At 53.8% G+C, this 22,139-nt stretch overlaps 3 protein-coding genes across 11 annotated transcripts in view; 2 read left to right on the top strand and 1 right to left on the bottom strand.

The window, feature by feature from the left end:
* The first annotated feature begins 59 nt into the window (after positions 1-59).
* Dus3l (dihydrouridine synthase 3 like) lies at positions 60-7,626 on the top strand. Of its 6 annotated transcripts, XM_050125254.1 has the most exons (14): positions 304-536; positions 676-735; positions 3,120-3,282; positions 3,852-4,137; positions 4,678-5,175; positions 5,469-5,510; positions 5,618-5,770; positions 5,901-6,017; positions 6,184-6,249; positions 6,330-6,693; positions 6,811-6,886; positions 7,015-7,203; positions 7,295-7,423; positions 7,498-7,626. In XM_050125254.1, the coding sequence occupies exons 3-14, from the start codon at positions 3,188-3,190 to the stop codon at positions 7,568-7,570; spliced, it is 2,088 nt and encodes a 695-aa protein (XP_049981211.1). In that variant the 5' UTR covers positions 304-536; positions 676-735; positions 3,120-3,187; the 3' UTR covers positions 7,571-7,626. The 6 variants fall into 6 exon arrangements, with proteins under 6 accessions (XP_049981212.1, XP_049981213.1, XP_049981211.1 ...); XM_050125255.1 differs by lacking the exons at positions 304-536; positions 3,120-3,282 and adding an exon at positions 60-94; XM_050125256.1 differs by lacking the exon at positions 3,120-3,282 and having other exon boundaries at positions 302-735; positions 6,330-6,440; positions 6,597-6,693.
* Positions 7,627-8,003: 377 nt separating this feature from the next.
* On the top strand, positions 8,004-9,680 carry Prr22 (proline rich 22). Its single transcript, XM_050125197.1, has 3 exons — positions 8,004-8,115; positions 8,197-8,259; positions 8,608-9,680. The coding sequence occupies exons 1-3, from the start codon at positions 8,004-8,006 to the stop codon at positions 9,678-9,680; spliced, it is 1,248 nt and encodes a 415-aa protein (XP_049981154.1).
* Positions 9,681-12,507: 2,827 nt separating this feature from the next.
* Rfx2 (regulatory factor X2) overlaps positions 12,508-22,139 on the bottom strand; it is a 62,061-nt gene continuing 52,429 nt past the window's right edge. For all 4 annotated transcript variants that reach the window (XM_050125287.1, XM_050125286.1, XM_050125285.1 and 1 more), the window contains 3 exons: positions 14,688-14,841; positions 14,308-14,350; positions 12,508-13,622 (listed from right to left, as the gene is read on the bottom strand). In XM_050125287.1, the coding sequence (XP_049981244.1) occupies positions 13,510-13,622; positions 14,308-14,350; positions 14,688-14,841 (310 nt within the window). In that variant the 3' untranslated portion in view covers positions 12,508-13,509. The remainder of the gene's footprint in view (positions 13,623-14,307; positions 14,351-14,687; positions 14,842-22,139) is intronic.

Raw genomic sequence — 22,139 nt, forward strand, 5'->3', positions numbered from 1 at the left:
TTACAGTGCTAAGTCCTCTTGTCCAGATGCAGGCCATGTAGGACCAGGGACCGGTGTCAACATCTGAATTTCCCATGCCAGGGAGACAACTGAGGTGAACTTGGTGTCCTACCAGAGCCTAGACATGGGGAAACTGAGATACAGCTGTATGCAGGTCCTTTGATCCATTTCAGTGAAGATATGGGGCCTGAATTGTGGCCCCCATCCCGTGTTTACCTGGACTTTGTTCCTCTTTGGTGTCCCACATCGCCAGGCAACACCCCTGCCACAAGGCCTGTTTGGTGACCAATTGGGTGGTTGTGAAACTTGGGGCTCAGAGAGATCATGCAGCAGGCCTGGTCACACAGCAAGAGGCTGTGGCTTGGGGACTTTGCAAAACGTCCCGTCCTGTCCACCCACCCATCTCCCCCTGCTCCGGAGTGGGCCTGACCTCCTGGAGGCCACCATTCCCAAGGGAAAGCACTCTGTTCTTGGGTGGAGACCCAGGCCAAGGCTTGGGCGGCTGGTGGCCTCTGGCCAAAACATGAACTTGGCTGGTGGGGAAGTTTCCATCTTAGCGTCAAGACTTGGTCCAGGTTCAACCAGCTGGGGGCTAGACCCTCGGGGGATCCCCGAGGGACTAGCCCAGCGGGGTTGGAAGTGCCTGGGAACTCAGTGTGTCCTCTCTTCCCCTAGGCCACCTCTATGTGACTGGGAACTTCACAAGCACCTTCCTGCAGAGTATGTGGAGTCAAGGTGAGAGATTGCTCGATCTGTTTCCTCATTTGTGAAATAGCTCCTAGGTGTGTTGTGGACCTAGTCTTGGATACCCCCTATCTGACAGGAGTGTCCTTGGGCTTTCCTTCTAGTATAGGCTTTCTTTTTGAGAAAGGCTCCCATACCGTAGCCCAGGCTAGCCTAAACTTAACTTCTGATCCTCCGGGTATGTTCGCAAGCCCGGATGGAACCAGAACTTCAGCTGTTCCAACGAGGGCTCTACCCACTGAGGGCCCAACCCCAGGCTGACCCTGACAAGGCTTTGCTGTGTACTGTGTGCATAGCCCAGGCTGGCCTGGCGTTCCCCCATCCTGTCCTGCCTCAGTTTGCAGCATTGGCTTCTGGGACTTTGGGGTGATTGTCATTTCACTGTGGGAGCCGCAACTGGGCCTCCGACTTCACCTGATACTCTGGTGGGGGTGGGGAGTCTCGGGCAAACCGAGGTCAGGCAGGGACCCTGGGGGCCCGTGGGCGGTAGGAAGGAACGGGACTGCAGATCCAGGCGGGGATGGTAAAAACAGGACCGGGCAGTTCCCCCGGGGGCCATCGACAGCCCAGGGTCAGAGGTCAAGGCCCGGTCCCCAAGGGTCCAGGGTCAGGAAGGTGGGAAACACATCAGGCGGGCCACCTGGGCAGCGAGCGACTCCCGCGGAGGGAGCGGGGAAAGGGGCGGGCTTACTCCCGGGCGGGCCGTTCTGCGCACGCGCACACTTGCACGGGCGCGAGCTCTCCCCCGCCGGCTTGGCCCTGGCTGCTTTAATCCCCCTGCTCCCGACCTGCAGCCCGGAGATAAGGACCCAGCTGCAGACTCAGATAAAAGAATCGCTGCCACACAAATCCGGGAGGCCAGCCGTGGGCACTCGGCCCGGGCTGCACCTGCTAGACCTGGGGGAGGGGCGGGGGGGGAAACCCAGGCAGGCACAGACCTGGAGAGAGATAGAAAAGGGAGCCAGATGCGGACAGGGGGACTGCCGTGAGTTTGGGGTTGCCGTGGGATAGAAAGTGAGCCTTTGTCACAAAAGACAAAAATAAGAGAATGCCAGAATCAGGAGTTCAAGGTCATTTTCAGCCACAGGTAAAGACTAGCATTGGCTATGTGAGACCTTACCTCAAAAAAAAAAAAAAAAAAAAAAAAGAAAAAGAAAAAAAATCTTTGAGGCTAAACAGGAATTGTAGGAGAGACAGGCAGAGAGGAAGGTGGAAGAACGCAGCAGCTGGGACCCGGAGTCTTCCCTTCGCCCACTTGGTGCCTCAGTCTCCCTCCTGACCCCCTTGTTTCCCGGTGTGAGCAGAGTTCAGGCCTGGGTACGGCTTGCCACAGCTCCGGGGGATTATCCGGATCCCACTGTTCAGGGAGCACGGACTCCCCAAAGGCGTCGCCGGGGTGCCCCTGGGTGTGAAAACTGCCGGGGAGAAAGGGGCAGGTGTGCGGTGTCCCTGGAGGAGGGAACACCGTAAGAGAGGGGTGGCGAGGACTCTGGCCGTGCTGCAGCTCGGGCCGGGGTAGGAAATCAAGGCCCGGTATGCGGTAAGCGCACGCCAACGGCGCCGTCGCCGCGGTTAGCGTCGGTACCATACCGCGGCCGCGGGCTGCCTTGCGCGGAAGGAGGGGTCGCCCTCTGCGGGCCTCAGTTTCCCCCACTGTGTCCTCGTCGCAATCCAAGGGACACTACAAGGAGCCCCATCCTTTCCAAGCGCATCGTGTTATCCCCACGTCGTCCTGCAGGGAGAGGCAGAGAGCAACAGGCCACCACCGAGGTCTCAGGCTTATTAATGCCTTTCTCTCTGGGCCTCAGTTTCCCCTTGTGTCTGTTTCGTGCGTTGAGGGCCAGCCTGGGCTACAGAGTGAGACCCCCCTGACTCCAAGAATTAAATGAATATACCTATTGATTTGTTGGACTTGGCTTCGGTTTTTGAGACGTGTAGCTCAGGCTGGTCTCGAACACTACCAAACCCGGGATGACCTTTGAACTCCCGACTTGCTGCCTCCACCCCCTCCCCTAGGTATCCGGATGGGGGGGCAGCCTCGTGCGCAGTGGGCTCCATCCCGAGATCAGTTGGGAGGAGCGCCTGCTGCAGCCCGCGCGGGAGAGCTGAGAAGCCCACCATACACACGTGACACAGGGGGGAAAGGAAAGGCGACAGTGGCGCCCATCTTTACTCCCAACACTCGGGGGACAGAGGCAGGAGGATATCAGAGTTCGAGGTCCACCTGTGATAGGTGTGCGAACCCCGCGGGAACCCTCGGGCACTTCCGGTTCCTGCGCGAGCCAACGAGCCGAGGCCCCGCCCCCTGGACGGCCGTGCGCACGCGCCCCTTAGCGCCATTGGTGCGGTATGAGCATGCGCACTCCGCTCGGTAGGCTTTGGCGGACACGCGCGACCCGGAAGACTTTCGTGCCACACTCCAGAGCTGCCGTAAGGGGCGTCGATGGCGGAGAATGCAGAAGCGGCAGCCGAGAGAAGTGGTGGCGGTGACTCCGGAGTTGGCGCGTGCGAACGGGGCGTGGCGCCCATTAAAGCTCAGTGAGTCACTGGTGCGGGACGGCGAAGCTGATGGGGCCTTCCCGGTGTCCTTAGCGCGGCGAACGCGGTGCATGCCGGGAGGTGTGGCGGCCCCACTGTTTCGACGGAGAGTAACACGTTGTTGGCTGTCACACGCCCTAGAGACGGCTGTGCGCGTGCTCAGTGTGAGGAACAGACTCGCGGCCGCGGTGCATGCTGGGGTTTGTGGTTTCCGGGCGCGGGCCAAAAAAAAAAAAATGACGCGCTGCATTGCCACTTCCCGATGCGGTTATAGACTGCGTCTCTGTAAGCTACCTGGGAAGCGTGGCAGCTCGAGTCTAACGACCAAGCGTTCTGGGACTTGTAGTTTCTCTGTAGTCTAACGTGATTTGTTGGTGTTTGTGCATTACAACCTGTAATAGTGCAATTCTCTGAACAGAGACACAAATAGGTGTCCCTCAGTCGCTGGGGTGCCCCAGGGTGAGAGCTGACCTAAGCAGCGAGCTTCTGGTCTGTAGAAGTGTGTGAGCGAGGACATTGGTCGCCAGGCCTCTTTCCCTATGCCAACCAAACCTCTCCCTCTCTGGCAGGTACCGCACCACCAAGGAACAGTTCCACCAATACCTGAACGCAGACAAGCCGGAGGATGTGTGCCAGGAAACGCCCGCCAGAGACCGTGATGGCAGTGACCCAGCTGAGCCCAAGGCCAAGAGGATACGCCTGGAAGATGGGCAGGAGAACGGGAAGACAGAGGAGGCAGCTGAGCCTCCCGAGCAACGACAGGTGCCCAAGAGGGCCCGAGGCCAAAACAAAAGCCGGCCCCACGTGAAGCCAACGCACTATGACAAGGAGCGGCTTTGCCCGTCCCTCCTCCAGGTGAGAGGGGGTCTGAGGGTGCACCATGGGCCTGTCATCTCAAAGCCTGCTGCCGCTGTGCTGGGACATGCACACGGCCCTTGGCTTCTCGCGCAGAGTGTTGCCTTCACGAACTCCTGCCCTTAGCCTGCTCGCTGCCACGCTGGCATCTGAGGCCACACTGGCCTTTTTGTGTCTTCTGTGGCCCGTGCTGGTCTGATGAATCTGTTTCAAGTTTACCATGATGCTGTTTCCAAAGAGACCTAAAACTTACCTATCCTTTAAAGAGGGCTTTGGCCACCCTGGTACCCGAGTTATAGGCTGTTGTGAATCGCCACACGGTGTGGGAATCAAACCCGGTCGTGTGCAAGAGCAGCCGGGGCTCTTGGTCACTGCTGAGCCGATGTGAACTCCAGCTCACGTGAGCCTGACACGGTTCCAGCTTTAGAGCTGGCGACACAGGCACGCTAGGGTTGCTCACACACACAGCTGGGAGAATAATCTTCGTAACCACCCTGGCCACTTTCTCCTCTCCTGGCCCCTCCCTCATGTCCCTCACAGGAGTCGGCCACGTGTGCCTTTGGTGACCGGTGCCGCTTCCTGCACGATGTGGAGCGCTATCTGGAGACCAAGCCAGCAGACCTGGGCCCCCGCTGTGTGCTCTTCGACACCTTCGGCCGGTGCCCCTACAGCGTGACCTGTCGCTTTGCCGGGGCACACCTTGGGCCCGAGGGCCAGAACCTGGTGCAAGAGGAGGTAGTGGCCCGCTGTGCGGACCTCCCGCCAGTGCGCAATGGCCTCAACAGGGCCCTGCAGCAGCAGCTGAGGAAGCGCCAAGTATGCTTCGAGCGGGCGGAGCAGGCTCTGCGCCGCCTCACCCAGGGCCCCATGCCCATCCCTGAGACCTCTGTAGCCACGGTTACCCTGGAGCAGAACAGTTGCCATGCCCAGCTGGACACTGTGGGAGAGGCCAGCACCCCACATGGCAGCCCTGTGTCCACCTGTGGCCCCTTGACGGACGAGGACGTCATTCGGCTGCGACCCTGTGAGAAGAAGCGGGTAAGGGTGCCGGCATGGGAGCTGGATTGTCCATAATCCTGTCTCAGGACGGAACCTGAGGGGCGAAGGGAACAGCATGGAAGGCTCCTGAAGGGAGGCCATTGAGACTGGGGTTTTAAAGGTTGAATAGAGCCCTCCAGTATAGGAGCCTGGGCACTGGTGAACCTGTCTGCTGAGAGACACGGACATGGTGTTCACAGAGGGAGCAGTAGCAGGAGGCCCGGGTGTGGAGGGAGCATCATTGTGGATGGCGGGGGAGGCCTGATTCCAACAGCCGCTCTCCTCCCCTTCAGCTGGACATTAGCGGGAAGCTGTACCTTGCTCCGCTCACCACGGTAGGAGGTGGCTATGGGGGGCGGCTCAGGGGTTTTCTGGGCATTCCGGTGGCTGGTGTCCTGGCTTTGCTGACTTCTGAGGCCTGAACCTGCCCCTGTCCTGGCAGTGTGGGAACCTACCCTTTCGCCGCATCTGCAAGCGCTTTGGTGCGGATGTGACCTGCGGTGAGATGGCCGTGTGCACGAACCTCTTGCAGGGACAGATGTCCGAGTGGGCCTTGCTCAAGCGCCACCCCTGTGAGGACATCTTTGGAGTACAAGTCAGTGTTTGCCCTGAGGGAGGTTGGAAGGCGCTGGAATGTTGGAAAACAATGCCTCCCCATTCTGGTGTCCATGGGCTGCGTGCTGACCCCAGTGGGCTGGTCACTAACCACACTTTGCCTGGGACAGCTGGAGGGCGCCTTCCCCGACACCATGACCAAATGTGCTGAGCTCCTGAACCGCACCATTGACGTGGACTTTGTGGACATCAATGTGGGCTGCCCCATCGACCTTGTCTACAAGAAGGTGATGAGCCAGGGAGGGTGTAGCCCGAGCCGAGGACCCTGTCCTCCTGTCTCTATCTGGACGTGGAGCACATTGAGCCAGATGGCAGGCGATTCAGCTATGTACAGGTGCCCATCAGGAGAATCTGCATTTCTCAGGGAGTCACCAGGGTGTCCATGTCCCACAGGGTGGCGGCTGTGCACTCATGAATCGTTCGGCCAAGTTCCAGCAGATCGTGCGGGGCGTGAACGAGGTAACCTGGGCTCTTGGGATGTGCCCCTCCTCCTCCCCACAGGGCCCTGCTGCGTGCTCCCCTCTGCCCTGTGCCCACAGGTGCTGGATGTGCCTTTGACTGTGAAGATGCGCACAGGTGTCCAGGAGCGTGTGAGCCTAGCGCACCGTCTGCTGCCTGAGCTGCGGGACTGGGGTGTCGCACTGGTCACGGTGGGTGTCAGGGGCAGTGTGGTCCTGTCTTGGAGTTACTATGGCTCTCCTGGTCCCTTGCTCTCTGTCTCTCTTTGGTTCCTCGCTGTCTCCCTTGCCCCCCCTCCACCCTTGGCCCCTCCACCTTCCCTCCTCATCACGGCGCCTCCCTCCCAGCTCCATGGCCGCTCCCGGGAGCAGCGCTACACCAGGCTGGCTGACTGGCCCTACATCGAGCAGTGCGCCAAGGTGGCCAGCCCCATGCCCCTGTTCGGTAGGTGCCCAGAGCTTCCAGGGCCACTCACCCTGCTTGTGTCTCTCAGCTAGGAAGACGGGGGGTCATTGGGTCCCTGGGAAATCCCACTGCCAAGACCCCACTCTGTCTCTTAAGGAAATGGAGATATCCTTTCGTTCGAGGATGCCAACTGTGCCATGCAGACAGGGGTCGCAGGGGTTATGATCGCCCGGTGAGTGACAGCTGAGCTTGGATAGAGATGCTAGAAGTTTCTACACCTGGGGCTGCAGGGTGGACGAGGCGGGTGCTGAGGTGGCTGGCAGGAGGCAGCGGGTCCCCACTGACTGTGTCCCTTCACAGTGGTGCCTTGCTCAAGCCCTGGCTGTTCACGGAGATCAAGGAACAGAGGCACTGGGACATCTCGTCCTCTGAACGCCTGGACATCCTGAGGGACTTCACACACTATGGCCTGGAACACTGGGGCTCTGACACGCAAGGAGTGGAGCGGACCCGGCGCTTCCTTCTCGAGTGGCTGTCCTTCCTTTGCAGGTGGGCATCACCCAGGGAGCGGGCTCAGGCTGGGGGTTACGGGCTCAGGCCTTCCCGGCCTATGGCCTCCTCTGTCCTCCCTGGCCCGCAGGTATGTGCCCGTGGGCCTGCTGGAGCGACTCCCACAGAGGATCAATGAGAGGCCACCCTACTACCTAGGCCGTGACCACCTAGAGACACTCATGGCCAGCCAACAGGCTGCTGACTGGATTCGCATCAGGTACCCACTGGCCAGGGTTCTGTGGGGTGATGCTAGGAGGCCTGGACCTGACCTGTCTGTTACCCTCCTCACAGTGAGATGCTGCTTGGACCAGTCCCGCCTGGCTTCGCCTTCCTGCCCAAACACAAAGCCAACGCCTACAAATAGCCAACTGAGACAATAAATTTTATTCTTCTACAACTTGTTTTTCTGTATTGTGTTTTTGAGATAAAGCTTCTTGAACTCCTGGAACCCTGGGCAGGCACCCACCACCATGCTCAGCTTTCTTTACATGTCTGAGGCAGCGTCCTTCCCTCTTCCTGCAGGTCCCCGTCTGCCCTGTTTCCTGACTTCTGGTTATCCTGTTCTGCTGGCCAGTGCCCTTGTAGTTGTGAATTGGGGTGACCTGGCCCAGGGTGTGTCTGCCCAGGGAGTGGAGGGAGTCACCGTCCTGTCCACCCCCACCCTGGAACCTGGGTGGTGTGCCCACCCTGACCTGGAACCCTCCACCTAGCAACAGGGCAAACAGAACCCAGTGGGACTCTGTCCCCAAGGTGCCTCTGCTGCCACCTGGCGCCCCCCGGGGTGGCCTGTCTCCCCCATGCAGCAACCCAAAACCATTTACCCCCCAGCCATACCCCAGGAAGGCTTCGGCCCACGGGGCCTGGAGGGCACCAAGGTGCCAGCTGTCCCTGAACCCCTTCCCACCATAGGTATGATGCTAGTGGTGGGTGGGGTGTATGATGGCCCTGGGGCCCGGCTCCGCCCCACCCACCGGCTGCCTTTGTCCACAGGCAGCGCCAGCTTGCTCTATCAGACTCCCGCAGACCAGGATGCGCTTTCAGGGCCTCCAGCAGGTACCGGCCGGCGCCCCGACCTTGGGCCGCCTCTGTACCCCCAGACATCCCCCCATACTAACCCCTGTGCCACTAGAGACCAGGCCGAAGCTTGCCTTGGTGACAACAGCTGCACCTAGGTAAGGCTTTCCACAAGGCCCAGCCACTCACAAGCTCAGGTCGCGGGTCCCCTGAGAATAGAAGTCTCCCCAACAGTCCCTGAGTGTCATGCCCCCACGAGTCCCCAGATGACTACTGAACAAAGCCAGTATATATGCAAGGCACTGTCGAGGTGAGGGGTATGTCTCCCGTGCCCCCATGCCATGGCCTGGTTTCCCCATGGACACTCAGGGTGTCTACCACCGACAGGTTTCCAGATGGCTCCCTGTGGCTGCTTCTTCGACCCTCGCATCTACCGGATCGAGTGGGCCCCCTCTGACTTCGGCCAGTCATCTCTGTACAAGGTGGCGGTGGCTGGGGGTCCCACCTTGTCTGGTGGCTATGTGCTGGAGGCCCCATCCTACCTCAAGGCCCCAGGGCCTCCGCCTCCTCTCTACCCCCACTACCAGCCGGCTCCTGGCGGGCCACAGTACCTCACACACTACTTTCCACCTGAGGAGCCTGGTCCCGAGGCACTGGGCTTTGTGGGGGACGGAGGGCCCCTCAATTTCATGGAGATGCTTAGAGATGGCCTGGCACCCCTCCCAGCCCCCAAAGAGACTAAGCCGTCTTCCTTGCTCATCACTGTCCCCACCGCACCCGGCCTGCCACCTGGGCCCTATGGCCATCTCAATGGCCATGCCAGCCAGTTCCCAGGGCCCCAGGTGACCGTGAGGCCCCTCGAAGCCCCCAGGGAGCTGCAAGGCAATGGTGTGGCCAGGCCGGGTCTGCGGTTCCCTCCTGGGCCTGTGGAGCCCAAGGTGGTCGGGACGGAGGATGTCACCCCAGTGGGCTCGGGTGAGACCATGCCTCCCGAGGTGGGCCGAGCGTTCTTCCTTCCGGACAAGGTCCTTCTAGAAGATGCCATGAAACTTTTTGATTGTCTCCCTGGTGGCACTGAGCCCGAGGCGGCCCTGCACAGGGGCTCTGGGCCTGGCCCACGAGACAGTGGTGGCGGTGGGGACGATTGCTCAGCTGACATCCGCTCCCTGCACCTGCCGGATGAGCTACTGTCCTTCGACTATGGCGTCCCCGAGGTCTTGGATGCCGTGGCGAGTGTGGATTATGTTTTCAGCTTCAAGGCCCTAGATGATGAGCCGCTGCCCCATGTGAGGGTCCCTGTCACTGACGTGGCCCCCGGCCTGCAGTCTGATCAGTTGGGGAAGAAGACTACCGTGTCTACCAAGAAAGGGAAACCAGGTGGCAGACACAGGCAGACCGCGGGCCTGGCTGGCCCTGCTGCCACAGGACCCAGGCTGGACCCGGGAGCTGCCCCCAATTAAAGCGATTTGATCTCTGCTGTGTGTACTGCTCAGACTGCAGGAGGACCTGGCAGTTGCCAGGTGCCTTTGGAGTTCAGACGGGAACCTCAGGTCAGGGTTGACCCTGAACTCTTACCCTGCATTCAGGAGGCTAGGACAGGGGAGATGGAGGTCATTTGGGGCCACAAAGGACAGCCCAGTCCAAAAGAAATGAGGACATAGGGGTTGGACTGTACCTCAGTAGGGTGGGGTGTTGGGGTTCAGTTGGTAAAGTACTTAGGGCTCAGTTGCTACACACAGGCCCTGGGCTCCACCCACAGTGTTACATGAAGCACTCGTGGTGGTTCACGGCTGTAACCCTAGTGCTGCGGAGGTGTCCCTTGTATGTTCCCTTGGTAGTCCAGAGAGCGGTGGACACCTGCCCAGAGCCACACAGTATGCAAGGGAGGTCCTGGAAGGTGGCTCTCCCCCACTCCCGCCAGCTGTCCACACCTCGTGTCCCCATGAGGGATCACGGGGAGGTTACTGTTGCTATTTGGGGCTATGGAGTATCTGGGGAGCTGGGTTCAATCTCAGTGTGATTGCTGACATCTGTGTCATGGGGGACATGGCTGCCAGAGCCACTGGCTTGTTTGTGGGGCAGGCATAGGCTTTGGGGGAGGGTGCCGTGCTGTGGGAGCTTTTCCCAAAAAGCTGAGGGTGCCAGAAGAGTGTCTGTCTCCAGGGATCCCCAGACCAGACCTGTGTGAAGGTGGAGAGAGCCAGCTCTACAGAGCTGTCCTCTGACTCCATACCCCCTGTTCTGTTGCGCTCAAGCCCGAGGCCGCTGTCCCACATGGCTGTCATTCTCTCTTGAGATAGGGTCTCCGTGTGTAGCCCTGGGTTGGCCTGGAATTTACAGGGATTAGACTCCCCAAGGCATGTACCACCATGCCCAGTTTTTTTTTTTTTTTTTTTTTTTTTTTTTCCAGACAGGTCTCTTGTAGCCCAGACTGGCCTCAGACCTCCGGAGTTGAGGGAGTTGAGAATGGCCTTGAACTCTTTCTGCCTCTGCCTGTGGAGTGCTGGGTTGACAGGTCCTGTGCCTGAGCTCCGGGGTCCTGGGTATGGGCAAACGTTCTGCCCGCTGAGCAGCCCACCTTAATTCCGCTGTGAAGAGAGACCACCATCTCCTGGCACCTCCCCGCCTCCAGTGCTGGCTAAGCACAGGGATGACGGGATTGGGAGATATGGAGGTTTGCCTGTAGAGCGATGGCACTCAAGAGCTGGGAATCCTGGGTGGGGAACACCGTAAGGCATGGAAGTGCTCCTCATCGGGCTGGGGGACCCCAGGGAGCCCCCCAGGAAGTGCCAGTTGAGATAAATGATGAAGGGGCTGGGGTGCAGTGGGGAGACCTTTGACTGGCAGGCACCCCCCAGCACCACAGAGCTAAGTGGGGGCAGGAGGTCAGGAACTCAAGGAAATCTGCAGCTACCCAGCCTTCAAGACCAGCACGCTGGAGGCAGGGGCCGGTGGCGCTCTGGGAGTTTGAGGCCAGCCTGAGCTACAGAGTTCCAGCTACAGAGTGAGTCCCCCTCTTTGAAGATAAAAGCTGCAGCCAGATGATCCCAGCACCACAGGGATGGAGACAGTGCCAGTGGGGGTGGGGCTCGGTGGGCATCACCTACTTCCAGTTTCAGCCAGAGACCTCCTCCAACGTCCTCCTGTGCCTTCCACATCACACACCATTCGGGGCCGATTAGTGCTCTAAACTCCCCGTGAGCTTGCCCCAGAAAACAGGAAGGGGAGACACTCGGCTGAAGGGCGATGCCCAGCTGCCGGTCCTGTGAGTGTCTGAATGGCAATGCCACACCCATGCCACCCCACCCCTGCCACCACTCCAAGAGTCTCTGGCATTTCTTAATTTCTGTGCGCTGCTGCTGAGGGCCAGGTGCTGGCAAGCCCAGCTTTCCTGAGAGTGGATACCGCTATCCCTAAAGGGAGTGGGGGTGGGGCAGGGCCTGGAGCGGGACCCTGGCTGCATTCCGTGAGCCACATCAAACCCAGCCTTCGGTCACTTTTGCTGGTTGGTTTTGTCACAGCAGCCAGAGAAGGGACTAAGATGTCACCTCTGTCCCCATTGGGGATCCCCCAGGGCTTCCTTCCTGGACTAGAGGGTCTGGGCTGGCTGAAGCATGCTGTCCCAGATGTGTGGACCTGGCCCCCGAGCAGCGGTTTGGGGGTCATGTGTCCACCTTCCTGGGGTGTCCTGTAAGGAACAGGGGCCACCCCAGGAGCCTATTCCAAGTTCCACCCTGAAAAAGCTCTCCATGGACAGAGCCACTTCTGGGATACATACTCACCCCAAATCCCTAGGAGAGCTGACATTTGCGCCCACCACAGCACAGACAAAAAGCCCTGAGAGGCGCCTGTCCAGTGCCGGGGACAAGAGCGTGCATTTATTCTGCTGTGTCTGAAGGGGCCACCCCATGCAAGCTTGTGTCCTGCTGTCACCAGCTCGGGGCTGACCTTGCTAGGGTCACCAGCCTGTCACTCCTGGAAGCAAGAGACCCAGTGGTCAAAGGGCTCGGCCTCCTCTCTCTGGCAAGCCAGCCGGCCAGTGCAGGGGGCTGGTTGCCCAAAGCAAGGTGTTTTGGGGGTACCTACATGATCCCGTGAGACTGGAGCACAGGTGACCCACCTACCCGACAAAGGACAACACAGTGCAAGGCAAAACACCGGTGTGTATTGGTTTCCACAAGAGGGCGGGCCTGGCCAGCACCATGTCCCCAGGACACCGTCCTTGAGAGCCACTCTGAAGGCTCCATGTGACAAGTGCCGCGTGAATGAAGACAGACAGACTCTGGGTGTGTTGTGATGGACACATTCACAAGAACTTTCCAAGAACAATTACAGCACAAAACTATTGGGGAAACATTTTTTTCAAAAAGAGGAAAACTATCGTATTTCATGAGGCGCTTCCTAGGTTGTGGGAGGAGCTTGTGTTTGGGGCAGAATTCCCATCATGGCAACTGTGGTGAGGTGGCATGGCCATGTGCTGGGCGTCTAGAACTCAGGGCCCACACAGCCTTGGTGAGCATTCGTTCCCAGAGATTTTGGGGTCTGGGGTTGAGAAGGGGTCAGCCACAGGCCAGAGAAGGCAGCATAACTTGTTTGGGGTGTTGTCTGGAAGACTTCAGGGACCCAGGCACTGTGGTGTACACAGGTTGCAGGATGCTGCTGGGAAGTGTGGACATGGTGCTGACCGCTGCGGCCAATTGGGCAAACCCAGCTTAGACCCAGCCCTGGGCTAGTGTGGTGTCGACCCTAAACTGGACAGTTTGACAGGCTGACACAGGTGCCTGTTTTCTTCTTGGACTTGGACCTGTCCAGGGTAAGACAGGATGTCTTAGCATCTGTGATCCATATAGGGCCAGGGCCTGCACCTGGAGGCCTCGCCTGTCCATGAGAGGCCATGAGGTGCATGGAACAGAGCATGGGGCCAGTGCCCAGCGAGGGTTAGGTTTTCTTTGACATGGTGGTCTAAGTTGAGAGCAGCTGAGTGGAAAAGCCATGGGGGCAGCTGGGGTATTTGGAGGGATATGCCTCACAACTTGTACATGGAGCAGGGAAGGTGTTGGGACAAGGGACAGATGGATCCCTGTATCTCCTGGGGATACCTTAGCAGGGTGTGGGCAGCTTGAGCGGCCACCAGCATTCCCCACAGTCTCTGGCCTCTGGGGTGGGCACCGTGGGTCACAGTAAACATGGCACTGTCTAAGAGGCACTAGTGTGAGAGGCTGAGAGTCCAGATCCCTGGAGGGCCAGGCAACGCCTTCCGGAAGTGCGTGGAAGGTGCCAGGGAAGGGGCTAGATGCCCTGTAGTGGGTGATTGGGGTCACTGCGTTCCCGTTTCACCAGAGGTTCGCCCAGGCTGCAGCCATCCACATCTGCCTCACTGCTGCGTCCATCCCCAATGTCCTCTGCAGGGGTGAGGGGACAGAAGGGACAGTAAGAACACAGTGGCCTGTAAGACTTTCCACTTACCCCCACATCCTGCCTGACCATGGGTGCATCCCATGTCCTGCCTGAGACCATGCGGGTGCATCCCATGTCCTGCCTGACCATGCGGGTGCACCCCAATCCTGCCTGATCATGCGGGTGCACCCCACATCCTGCCTGACCATGCGGGTGCACCCCCACATCCTGCCTGACCATGCGGGTGCACCCCCACATCCTGCCTGACCATGCGGGTGCACCCCCACATCCTGCCTGACCATGCGGGTGCACCCCCACATCCTGCCTGACCATGCGGGTGCACCCCACGTCCTGCCTGACCATGCGGGTGTACCCCACGTCCTGTCTGACCATGCAGGTGCACCCCATGTCCTGCCTGACTACCCAGGTGCACCCCCACGTCCTGCCTCACCATCTAGGTGCACCAGGGTCTCCTGTGGCCACTAGCCTGGGGTGCTACCCAGTCTGGCCAGCAATGAACTCTTCTCATACCCCATTAAGCTATTACAGGGCGTCACAGGGGCCCACAGCAAATGGCCAGGATTCCCACCACCTGCATGCCAGCTCCTGGGGTCCCCAACCCACCCCAGAGGCTGTCACAGTTGCTCTGCTCATAGTCATGCAAGGGAGCGAGCCAGGGAACACACCCACCTTTGTCCAGCAGGGTCAGCGACAGGGAGGCCAGATCATTGAACTGTAAGAGAAGGGAGGGGCCTGAGATGTCAGTCAAACCGCCGTGACATAGCCAGAGCTGCCTCTGCCGGGTCCTGAGGGTGACTCGAGACTACTGGGCAGAGTGACACAGTGTTCTTGGGGGTCCTGATGCCGGCCCATGCAAATTACAAGCATGGCTTCATTTCTTTGCCTTTAGTCTAAGTGTGTGTGTGCAATACCTACAGAGGCCAGAAGAGGATGCTGGATCCCCGGGAGATGGAGTTAGAGACAGGCGTGAGCTACTTTGTGGAGAATTCCAGGGGCTTTGAGAGACCTGAGCCAGTGTGAGGGTGTCTGGGTGGGCCTCCCTGTCTCACCTCGCCCATGACGGCAATGGGCGTCTCCCCAGTGGCCTGAGCCACACGGTGCTCCACCAGGTAGAACATGTACTCATCATACAGCAGCCGGATGAGGTGGAAGGAGCCAAAGCTGGCAGCACTGCGGAGGGTCAGGTCCCGGATCACCATGGAGCTGGGCAGAGACAGGGAAAGCTCTGAGCCTGGGGCCAAGCGCTGTGAGGACGGCCTCCACCCCCAAAAACACACAGGGAAGGAGGGAGACATGGGTGGGTAGAAGGCAGCAACCCCAGTGCTTCACTGTCACCTTTCTGCTTTGTTTTTAACTTTTTTAAAAAATATATTTACGCCGGGGTGGTGGTGGTGCACACCTTTAATCCCAGCACTCAGGAGGCAGAGGCAGGCGGATCTCTGTGAGTTTGAGGCCAGCCTGGTCTACAGAGCTAGTTCCGGGACAGGCTCCAAAGCCACAGAGAAACCCTGTCTCGAAAAAAACAAAATAAATAAATAATAAATAAATAAATAAATAAACAAATAAATACATTTATCTGTCTGTCTGTCTCTCTTGCTCCGTAGACCAGGCAGGCTTTGAACTCACAGAGTGCTGGGATTAAAGGCTTGCGCCACACACAGACACCTACTTTTTTTTTTAATATTTATTTATTTACTTATTTATTTATTTATTATGTATACAATATTCTGTCTGTGTCTGCAGGCCAGAAGAGGGCACCAGACCTCATTCCAGATGGTTGTGAGCCACCATGTGGTTGCCGGGAATTGAACTCAGGACCTTTGGAAGAGCAGGCAATGCTCTTAACCACTGAGCCATCTCTCCAGCCCAGACACCTACTTTTTTTTTTTTTTTAAATATTTATTTATTTATTATACAATATTCTGTGTGCATGCCCGAAGACCAGAAGAGGGCGCCAGACCTCTTTACAGATGGCTGTGAGCCACCATGTGGTTGCTGGGAATTGAACTCAGAACCTTTGGAAGAGCAGGCAACACTCTTAACCACTGAGCCATCTCTCCAGCCCGACACCTACTTTTTAAATTGATATTTGAGCTCTGTATTTTTCTCTGTTCCCCTCCCTGCCTCTCCCCTTCCCCCTCCAATCATTCCCCAAGGTCCCCATGCTCCCAATTTCAGGAGATCTTGTCTTTTTATACTCTCTACTTCCCATATAGATTAGATCTATGTAAGTCTCTCTTAGTGTCTGCATTGTTGTCTAAGTTCTCTGGAAATGTGGTTTGTAGGCTGGCTTTCTTTGCTTTATGTTTAAAAACCACCTATAAGTGAGTACATGTGATAACTGTCTTTCTGTGTCTGGGTTACCTCATTCAAAATAATGTTTTCTAGCTCCATCCGTTTTCCTGCAAAATTCAAGCTGTCATTATTTTTTTCTGCTGTGTAGTACTCTGTAGTAAGAGCTGCGGGCCTCTTCCCACAGCCTGGCTCCTGGCCACCTGGCTAGCTTATGCCCCGAAATAACAACACACAAATTGTATTCTTTTAAACACTGCTTGGCCCATTAGCTCTAGCCTCTTCTCGGCTAACACTCGTACCTGGACTAGCCCATTTCTAACAATATGTGGAGTACCCCAAGGTGCGCTTACCGGGAAGATTCTAGCCTACGTCCATCCTGGGTCGGAGCTTCATCGCGTCTGCCCGGGAGAGGGGAACATGGCATCTGAGCTCACTTCCTCTTTCTCCCAGCATTCTGTTCTGTTTACTCCACCCACCTATGTTCTAACCTATGAGGCCAAGCAGTTTCTTTATTAATTAACCAATGACCTTCCTCCATCAGTACTCCATTGTGTAAATGTACCACATTCTCCTTATCCATTCTTCAGTCCAGGGGCATTTAGGTTGTTTCCAGGTTCTGGCTATGACAAACAAAGCTGCTATGAACATAGTTGAGCACATGTCCTTGTGGCACGATTGAGCATCCTTTGTATACCCAAAAGTAATATTACTGGGTCTTTTTTTTAAAAATTATTTATTCATTTATTATGTACACAATATTCTTCCTGCGTGTATGACTGAAGAGGGCACCAGACCTCATTACAGATGGTTGTGAGCCACCATGTGGTTCCTGGGAATTGAACTCACGACCTTTGGAAGAGAAGGCAATGCTCTTAATCACTGAACCATCTCTCCAGCCCCTGTTGCATTTGTTTAACTCTGGGTCTTAAGGAAGGTTGTTTCCATTTTTTTTGAGAAATTGCCACACTGACATCCAAAGGGGCTGTACCAGCTTTCATTCCCACCAGCAATGCAGAAGTGTTCCCTTTTCCCCACAACCTCTCCAGCATAAGTTGTCATCAGTGTTTTTGATCTTGGCCATTCTTACGGGTGTAAGATGGAATCTTTGCATTTCTCTGATGACTAAGGATGTTGAACATTTCCTTAAGTGTCTTTCAGCCATTATAGATTCCTAGTTGAGAGTTCTCTGTTTAGGTCTGTACTCCATTTGTTTTATTGGATTATGTGATCTATTGGTGTCCAATTTCTTGAATTTTTTGTATATTTTGAGGATCTGTCTGATGTGGGGTTAGTGAAGGTCTTTTCCCATTCTGTAGGCTGTCGTTTTGTCTTGTTGACCATGTCCTTTGCTTTACAGAAGCTTTTCAGTTTCAGGAGGTCCCATTTATTAATTGTTTCTCTCAGTGTCTGTGCTGCTAGGGTTCTATTTTGGAAGTGGTTCCCTGTGCCAATGCATTCAAGTATACTTCCCACTTTTTCTTCTATAAGGTTCAGTGTGGCTGGCTTTATGTTGAGGTCTTTGATCCATTTGGACTTGAGTTCTGTGCATGGTGATAGATATGGGTCTATTTTCATTCTCCTACATGTTGATATCCAGTTATGCCAGCACCACCTGTTAAATATGCTTTCTTTTTCCATTTGATTATGTTTTGCTTTTTTATTAAAGATCAGGTGTTTTAAGATGTGTGGATTGATATCTGGGTCTTCTATTCAATTCCATTGGTCCTCTGGTCTGTTCTTATGTGATGTGGGAGTGATTTCTTATTAATAAAGAAAGTGCCTAGGCCTATTTGATAGGCCAACCCTTAGGTAGGCGGAGTAAACAGAACAGAATGCTGGGAGAAAGAAGCTGAGCGAGGAGTCGCCATGATTCTCCCACTCCAGACAGATGCAGGTTAAGATCTTCTCTGGTAAGCCACTTTGTGGGCTACACAGATTATTAGAAATGGCTTCGATCGATATGTAAGAGCTAGCCAATAAGAAACTGGAACTTACAGGCCAGGCAGTGTTTAAAAGAATACAGTTTCCGTGTAATTATTTCGGGCATAAGCTAGAGCTAGTTGGCGGCCAGGAGCTGGGGCGGCAGGGAAGTGGCCCACAGCTCCTCTCTACACTTATGCCAATACCAGGCTGTTTTCAGTACTGTAGCTCTGTAGTAGAGTTTGAAGTCAGGGATTGTGATGCCTCCAGAAGTTCTTTTATTGCCCAGGATTGTTTTGGCTATCCTGGGTGTTTTGCTTTTCCAAATGAAGTTGAGTAACATTCTTTCGAGGTTTTTGAAGAAATTTGCTGGGATTTTGATGGGCATTGCATTGAATCTGTAAATTGATTTTGGTAAGATTGCCATTTTTACTATATTAATTCTGCCTACCCAAGAGCAATGGAGGTCTTTCCACTTTCTTGTGTCTTCTTCAATTTCTTTCTTCAAAGATTTAAAGTTCTTGCCATACAAGTCTTCCACTTGTTTGGTTAGAGTTACTCTGAGATATTTTATGCTATTTGTGGCTATTGTGAAGGGTGTTGATTCTCTGATTTCTTCCCCAGCCCTTTGATCAACTGTGTACAGGAGGGCTACTGATTTTTTTGAGTTAACTTCGTATCCTACTACATTGCTGAAAGTGTTTATGAGTTGTAGAAGTTCCTTGGTAGAATTTTTGGGATTACTTATGTAAACTATCATATCATCAGCAAACAGTGAGAGTTTGACTTCTTTTCCAATTTGTATCCCCTTAATCTCCCTTTGGTGTCTTATTGCTCTAGCTAGGACCTTAAGAACTATATTGAATAGGTATGGAGAGAGTGGACAACCTTGTCTTGTTCCTGATTTCAGTGGAATCACTGGGAGTTTCTCTCCATTTAGTTTGATGTTGGCTGTTGGCTTGCTGTATATTGCTGTATGTTCCTTGTATCCCTGCTCTCTCATGGCCTTTATCATGAAGGGATGTTGTATTTTGTCAAATGTTTTTTTGGCATCTAATGAGATGATCACGTGGTTTTTATTTTTCAGCTCATTTCTGTGGTGAATTACGTTGACAGATTTTCGTATGTTGAACCATCCCTGCATCTGTGGGATGAAGCCGACCTGGTCATGGTGGATGATGGTTCTGATGTGTTCTTGGATTCGATTTGCCAGTATTTTATTTAGAATTTTTGCATCAATGTTCATGAGTGAGATTGGTCTGTAATTCTCTTTCTTAGTAATGTGGTTTCAGGGTAATTGTAGCCTCATAAAAAGTGTTTGGCAATGTTTCCTCTGATTCTATTGTGTGGAATAATTTGAGGAGTATTGGTATTAGTTCTTCTTTGAAAGTCTTTTAGAATTCTGAGCTGAAACCATCTGGTCGTGGGCTTTCTTTGGTTGGGAGACTTTTGATGACTATTTCTATTTCTTCAGCACTTATAGATTTGTTTAATTTGCTTATCTGGTCTTGATTTAATTTTGGTAAGTGATATTTATCCAGAAAGTTGTCCATTTCCTTTTCCAATTTTGTGGAGTACAGGTTTTCAAAATATGACCTGATGATCCTCTGTATTTCCTCCATGTCTGTTGATATGTCCCCCTTTTCATTTCTGATTTTGTTAATTTGGATATTCTCTCTCTGCCTTTTGGTTAGTTTGGATAAAGGTTTGTCTATTTTGTTGATTTTCTGGAAGAACCCACTCTTTGTCTCATTGATTCTTTGTATTGTTTTGTTTTTGTTTTGTTGATTTTAGCTCTCAAGTTGGCTATTTACTGACGTCTAGTTAGTTCTCTTAGGTGAGTTTGCTTCTTTTTGTTCTAAAGTTTTCAAACGTTTTATTAATTCACTAGTGTGGAATTTTTCCAGCTTCTTTATGTAGGCATTTAGTGCTATGAACTTGCTTCTTAACATTGATTTCATTGTGTCCCATATATTTGGGTATGTTGTGTGGTCATTTTCACTGAATTTCAAGAAGTCTTTACTTTCCCCCTTTATTTCTCTCTTGATCCATGTGAGCATTGTTTAATTTCCATGTGTTTGTGGGTTTTCTGGAATTAGTATTGCTGTTGACGTCTAGTTTTAAAGCATGGTGATCTGATAAGGTACATTGAGTTATTCCATTTTTTTTCTATTTGTTGAGGTTTGTTTTGTTACCGAGTATGTGGTCAATTTTTGAGAAGGTTCCATGAGGTGCTGAGAAGAAGGTATATTCTTTTCTGTTTAGATGGAATATTCTATAGATGTCTGTTAAGTCCATTGGAGTCATAACATCTGTTCTCTTATTTCTCTGTTCATTTTTTGTCTGCTTGACCTGTCCAGTGGTGAGAGGGGAGTGTTAAAGTCTCCCACTCTTAGTGTGTGGGGTTTAATGTATGATTTAAGCTTTAGAAGTTTTTCTTTGACATATGAGGGTGCCTTTGTATTTGGGGCATGGATGTTCAGTATTGAAATTTCCTCCTGATGGATTTTTCCTGTGACTAATATGAAATGTCCTTCTTTGTCTCTTTTGACTGATTTTAGCCTTACGTCTATTTTGTTAGATATTAGGATAGCTACACCTGCTTGTTTCTTAGGTCCATTTGATTGGTATATTTTTTCCCAAATTTTACTCTGAGAAGATGTCTGTCTTTGAGGTTGAGATGCGTTTCTTGTATGCAGAAGAGGGATGGATTCTGTTTTCGTATCCAATCTGTTAGCCTGTGCCTTTTTATAGGTGAGTTGAGTCCATTTACATTAAGGGATGTTAATGACCAGTGGTTGCTATCTCTTGTTAATTTAGTTTTCATCGTTGGTGATGTTAATTTGTGCATTTTTTTTCTTCTTCAGGATTTGCTTTATGAGATTACCAATTGTGTTTTTGTTGGTGTAGCCATCTTCCTTGGGGTGGAGTTTTCCTTCTAGTATTTTGTGTAGGGCTAGGTTTGTGGGTAGGTATTGGTGAAATCTAGATTTGTCATGGACTATCTTGTTTTGTCCTCCTATGGTGATTGACAGACACCTTTTTTTTTTTTAAAATCACCATGCCTGCCTGTAAAGCGCACCCTGAGGATGCAGCGCCCCAAGAGGCCACTGCCTGGAACTGCAGTTACAGCTGGGAGCCCCATGTGTGTGCTGGGACTCCAGAGCAGCTGCTGCTGGGCATCTCTCCAGCTCCGTCTACCTCATTTGAGATGGGTTTGTTTGCACCTGGGCTTGGTGACTTGGTGGTCAGGGAGCCCTGGGGTACCTCCCATCCCACCTCAGCACGGACATTACAGGCGTGGGCTGTTGTGCGGCTGCTCGCTTGGGGTCACGCTTGCTCAGAGGCCCCTCCCTCGCCTACTGTTTTTCTCTTCTTTCACATCCCCGCCTCTTTCTTTTTTAGGGAAAGGGCAGTGTCTTATTCTGTGGCCCAGGCTCATGTTGAACTTAGATCCCCCTGCCTCAGCCTTGCAAACAGCACCAGTTCATGTTTTACTCCATGACCCCTTCCCTATTGACTTTCCCAGTTTCCCGTGGCGCATGTGACTGAGGGAGCAGTCTGGTGCTGCATCTCACCCGCCCTAGGAAAAACCTCATGCAGAAACAGCCGTTTCCCCTTGAGCTGCAGTTCTGACCCCGGCCTGAGTTTCTGCCCCGCCCTGCTGACTCATTTCATGTCAACTTGACACAAGCTGGAGTCATCAGAGAGGAAGGAGCCTCAGTTGAGGAAATGCCTCCATGAGATCCAGCTGTAGGGTATTTTCTCATTTAGTGATTGATGGGGGAGGGTCCAGCCCATCCTAGGTTCTATAAGAAAGCAGGCTTGGCCTGGAGATGGCTCAGTGGTTAAGAGCACCGGCTGCTTTTCAATTCCCTGAGTTCCGTTCCCAGCAACCACACGGTGGCTCACAACCATTTATAATGAGATCTGGTGCCCTCTTCTGGTGTGCAGGCAGACATGCAGAGCACTCAAATATAAAGTATAAATAAATGAACTTAAAAAAAAAATAACAAGAAAAGAAAGCAGGCTGAGCAAGCCAGTAAGTGGCACCCTCCATGGTCTCTGTACCAGCTCCTCCAGGTTCCTGCTCTGTGTGACTTCCTGTCCTGACTTCCCTCAGTGATGGACCTGGACATCTAAGACAAAGAAACCCTGTCCCCACAGTTGCCGTGGTCACGGCATGTTGTCGCAGCACTAGTCCCTGACCAGGACACCGCCATCCCTGGGGTTTTCTGATCTGCTGGCCCACAGTCTCATCTCTTGTGTTTCCACAGGGTTTGAAT

The sequence above is a fragment of the Alexandromys fortis genome, unplaced genomic scaffold (genome assembly GCF_014885135.2).
Source record: "Alexandromys fortis isolate MF-2015 unplaced genomic scaffold, M_Fortis_MF-2015_v1.1 scaffold_243, whole genome shotgun sequence".
Taxonomy (NCBI): Eukaryota; Metazoa; Chordata; class Mammalia; order Rodentia; family Cricetidae; genus Alexandromys; species Alexandromys fortis.

Excerpts from the sequence above, each read along its gene's own strand:
- Prr22 (XM_050125197.1), top strand. The coding sequence starts at position 8,004 with ATGCAGCAACCCAAAACCATTTACCCCCCAGCCATACCCCAGGAAGGC. Across the intron at positions 8,116-8,196 it reads TGAACCCCTTCCCACCATAG|GCAGCGCCAGCTTGCTCTAT; the intron begins GTATGATGCTAG and ends CTTTGTCCACAG. Across the intron at positions 8,260-8,607 it reads GCTTTCAGGGCCTCCAGCAG|GTTTCCAGATGGCTCCCTGT; the intron begins GTACCGGCCGGC and ends TACCACCGACAG.
- Dus3l (XM_050125254.1), top strand. The coding sequence starts at position 3,188 with ATGGCGGAGAATGCAGAAGCGGCAGCCGAGAGAAGTGGTGGCGGTGAC. Across the intron at positions 3,283-3,851 it reads GTGGCGCCCATTAAAGCTCA|GTACCGCACCACCAAGGAAC; the intron begins GTGAGTCACTGG and ends CCTCTCTGGCAG. Across the intron at positions 5,511-5,617 it reads ACCTTGCTCCGCTCACCACG|TGTGGGAACCTACCCTTTCG; the intron begins GTAGGAGGTGGC and ends CTGTCCTGGCAG.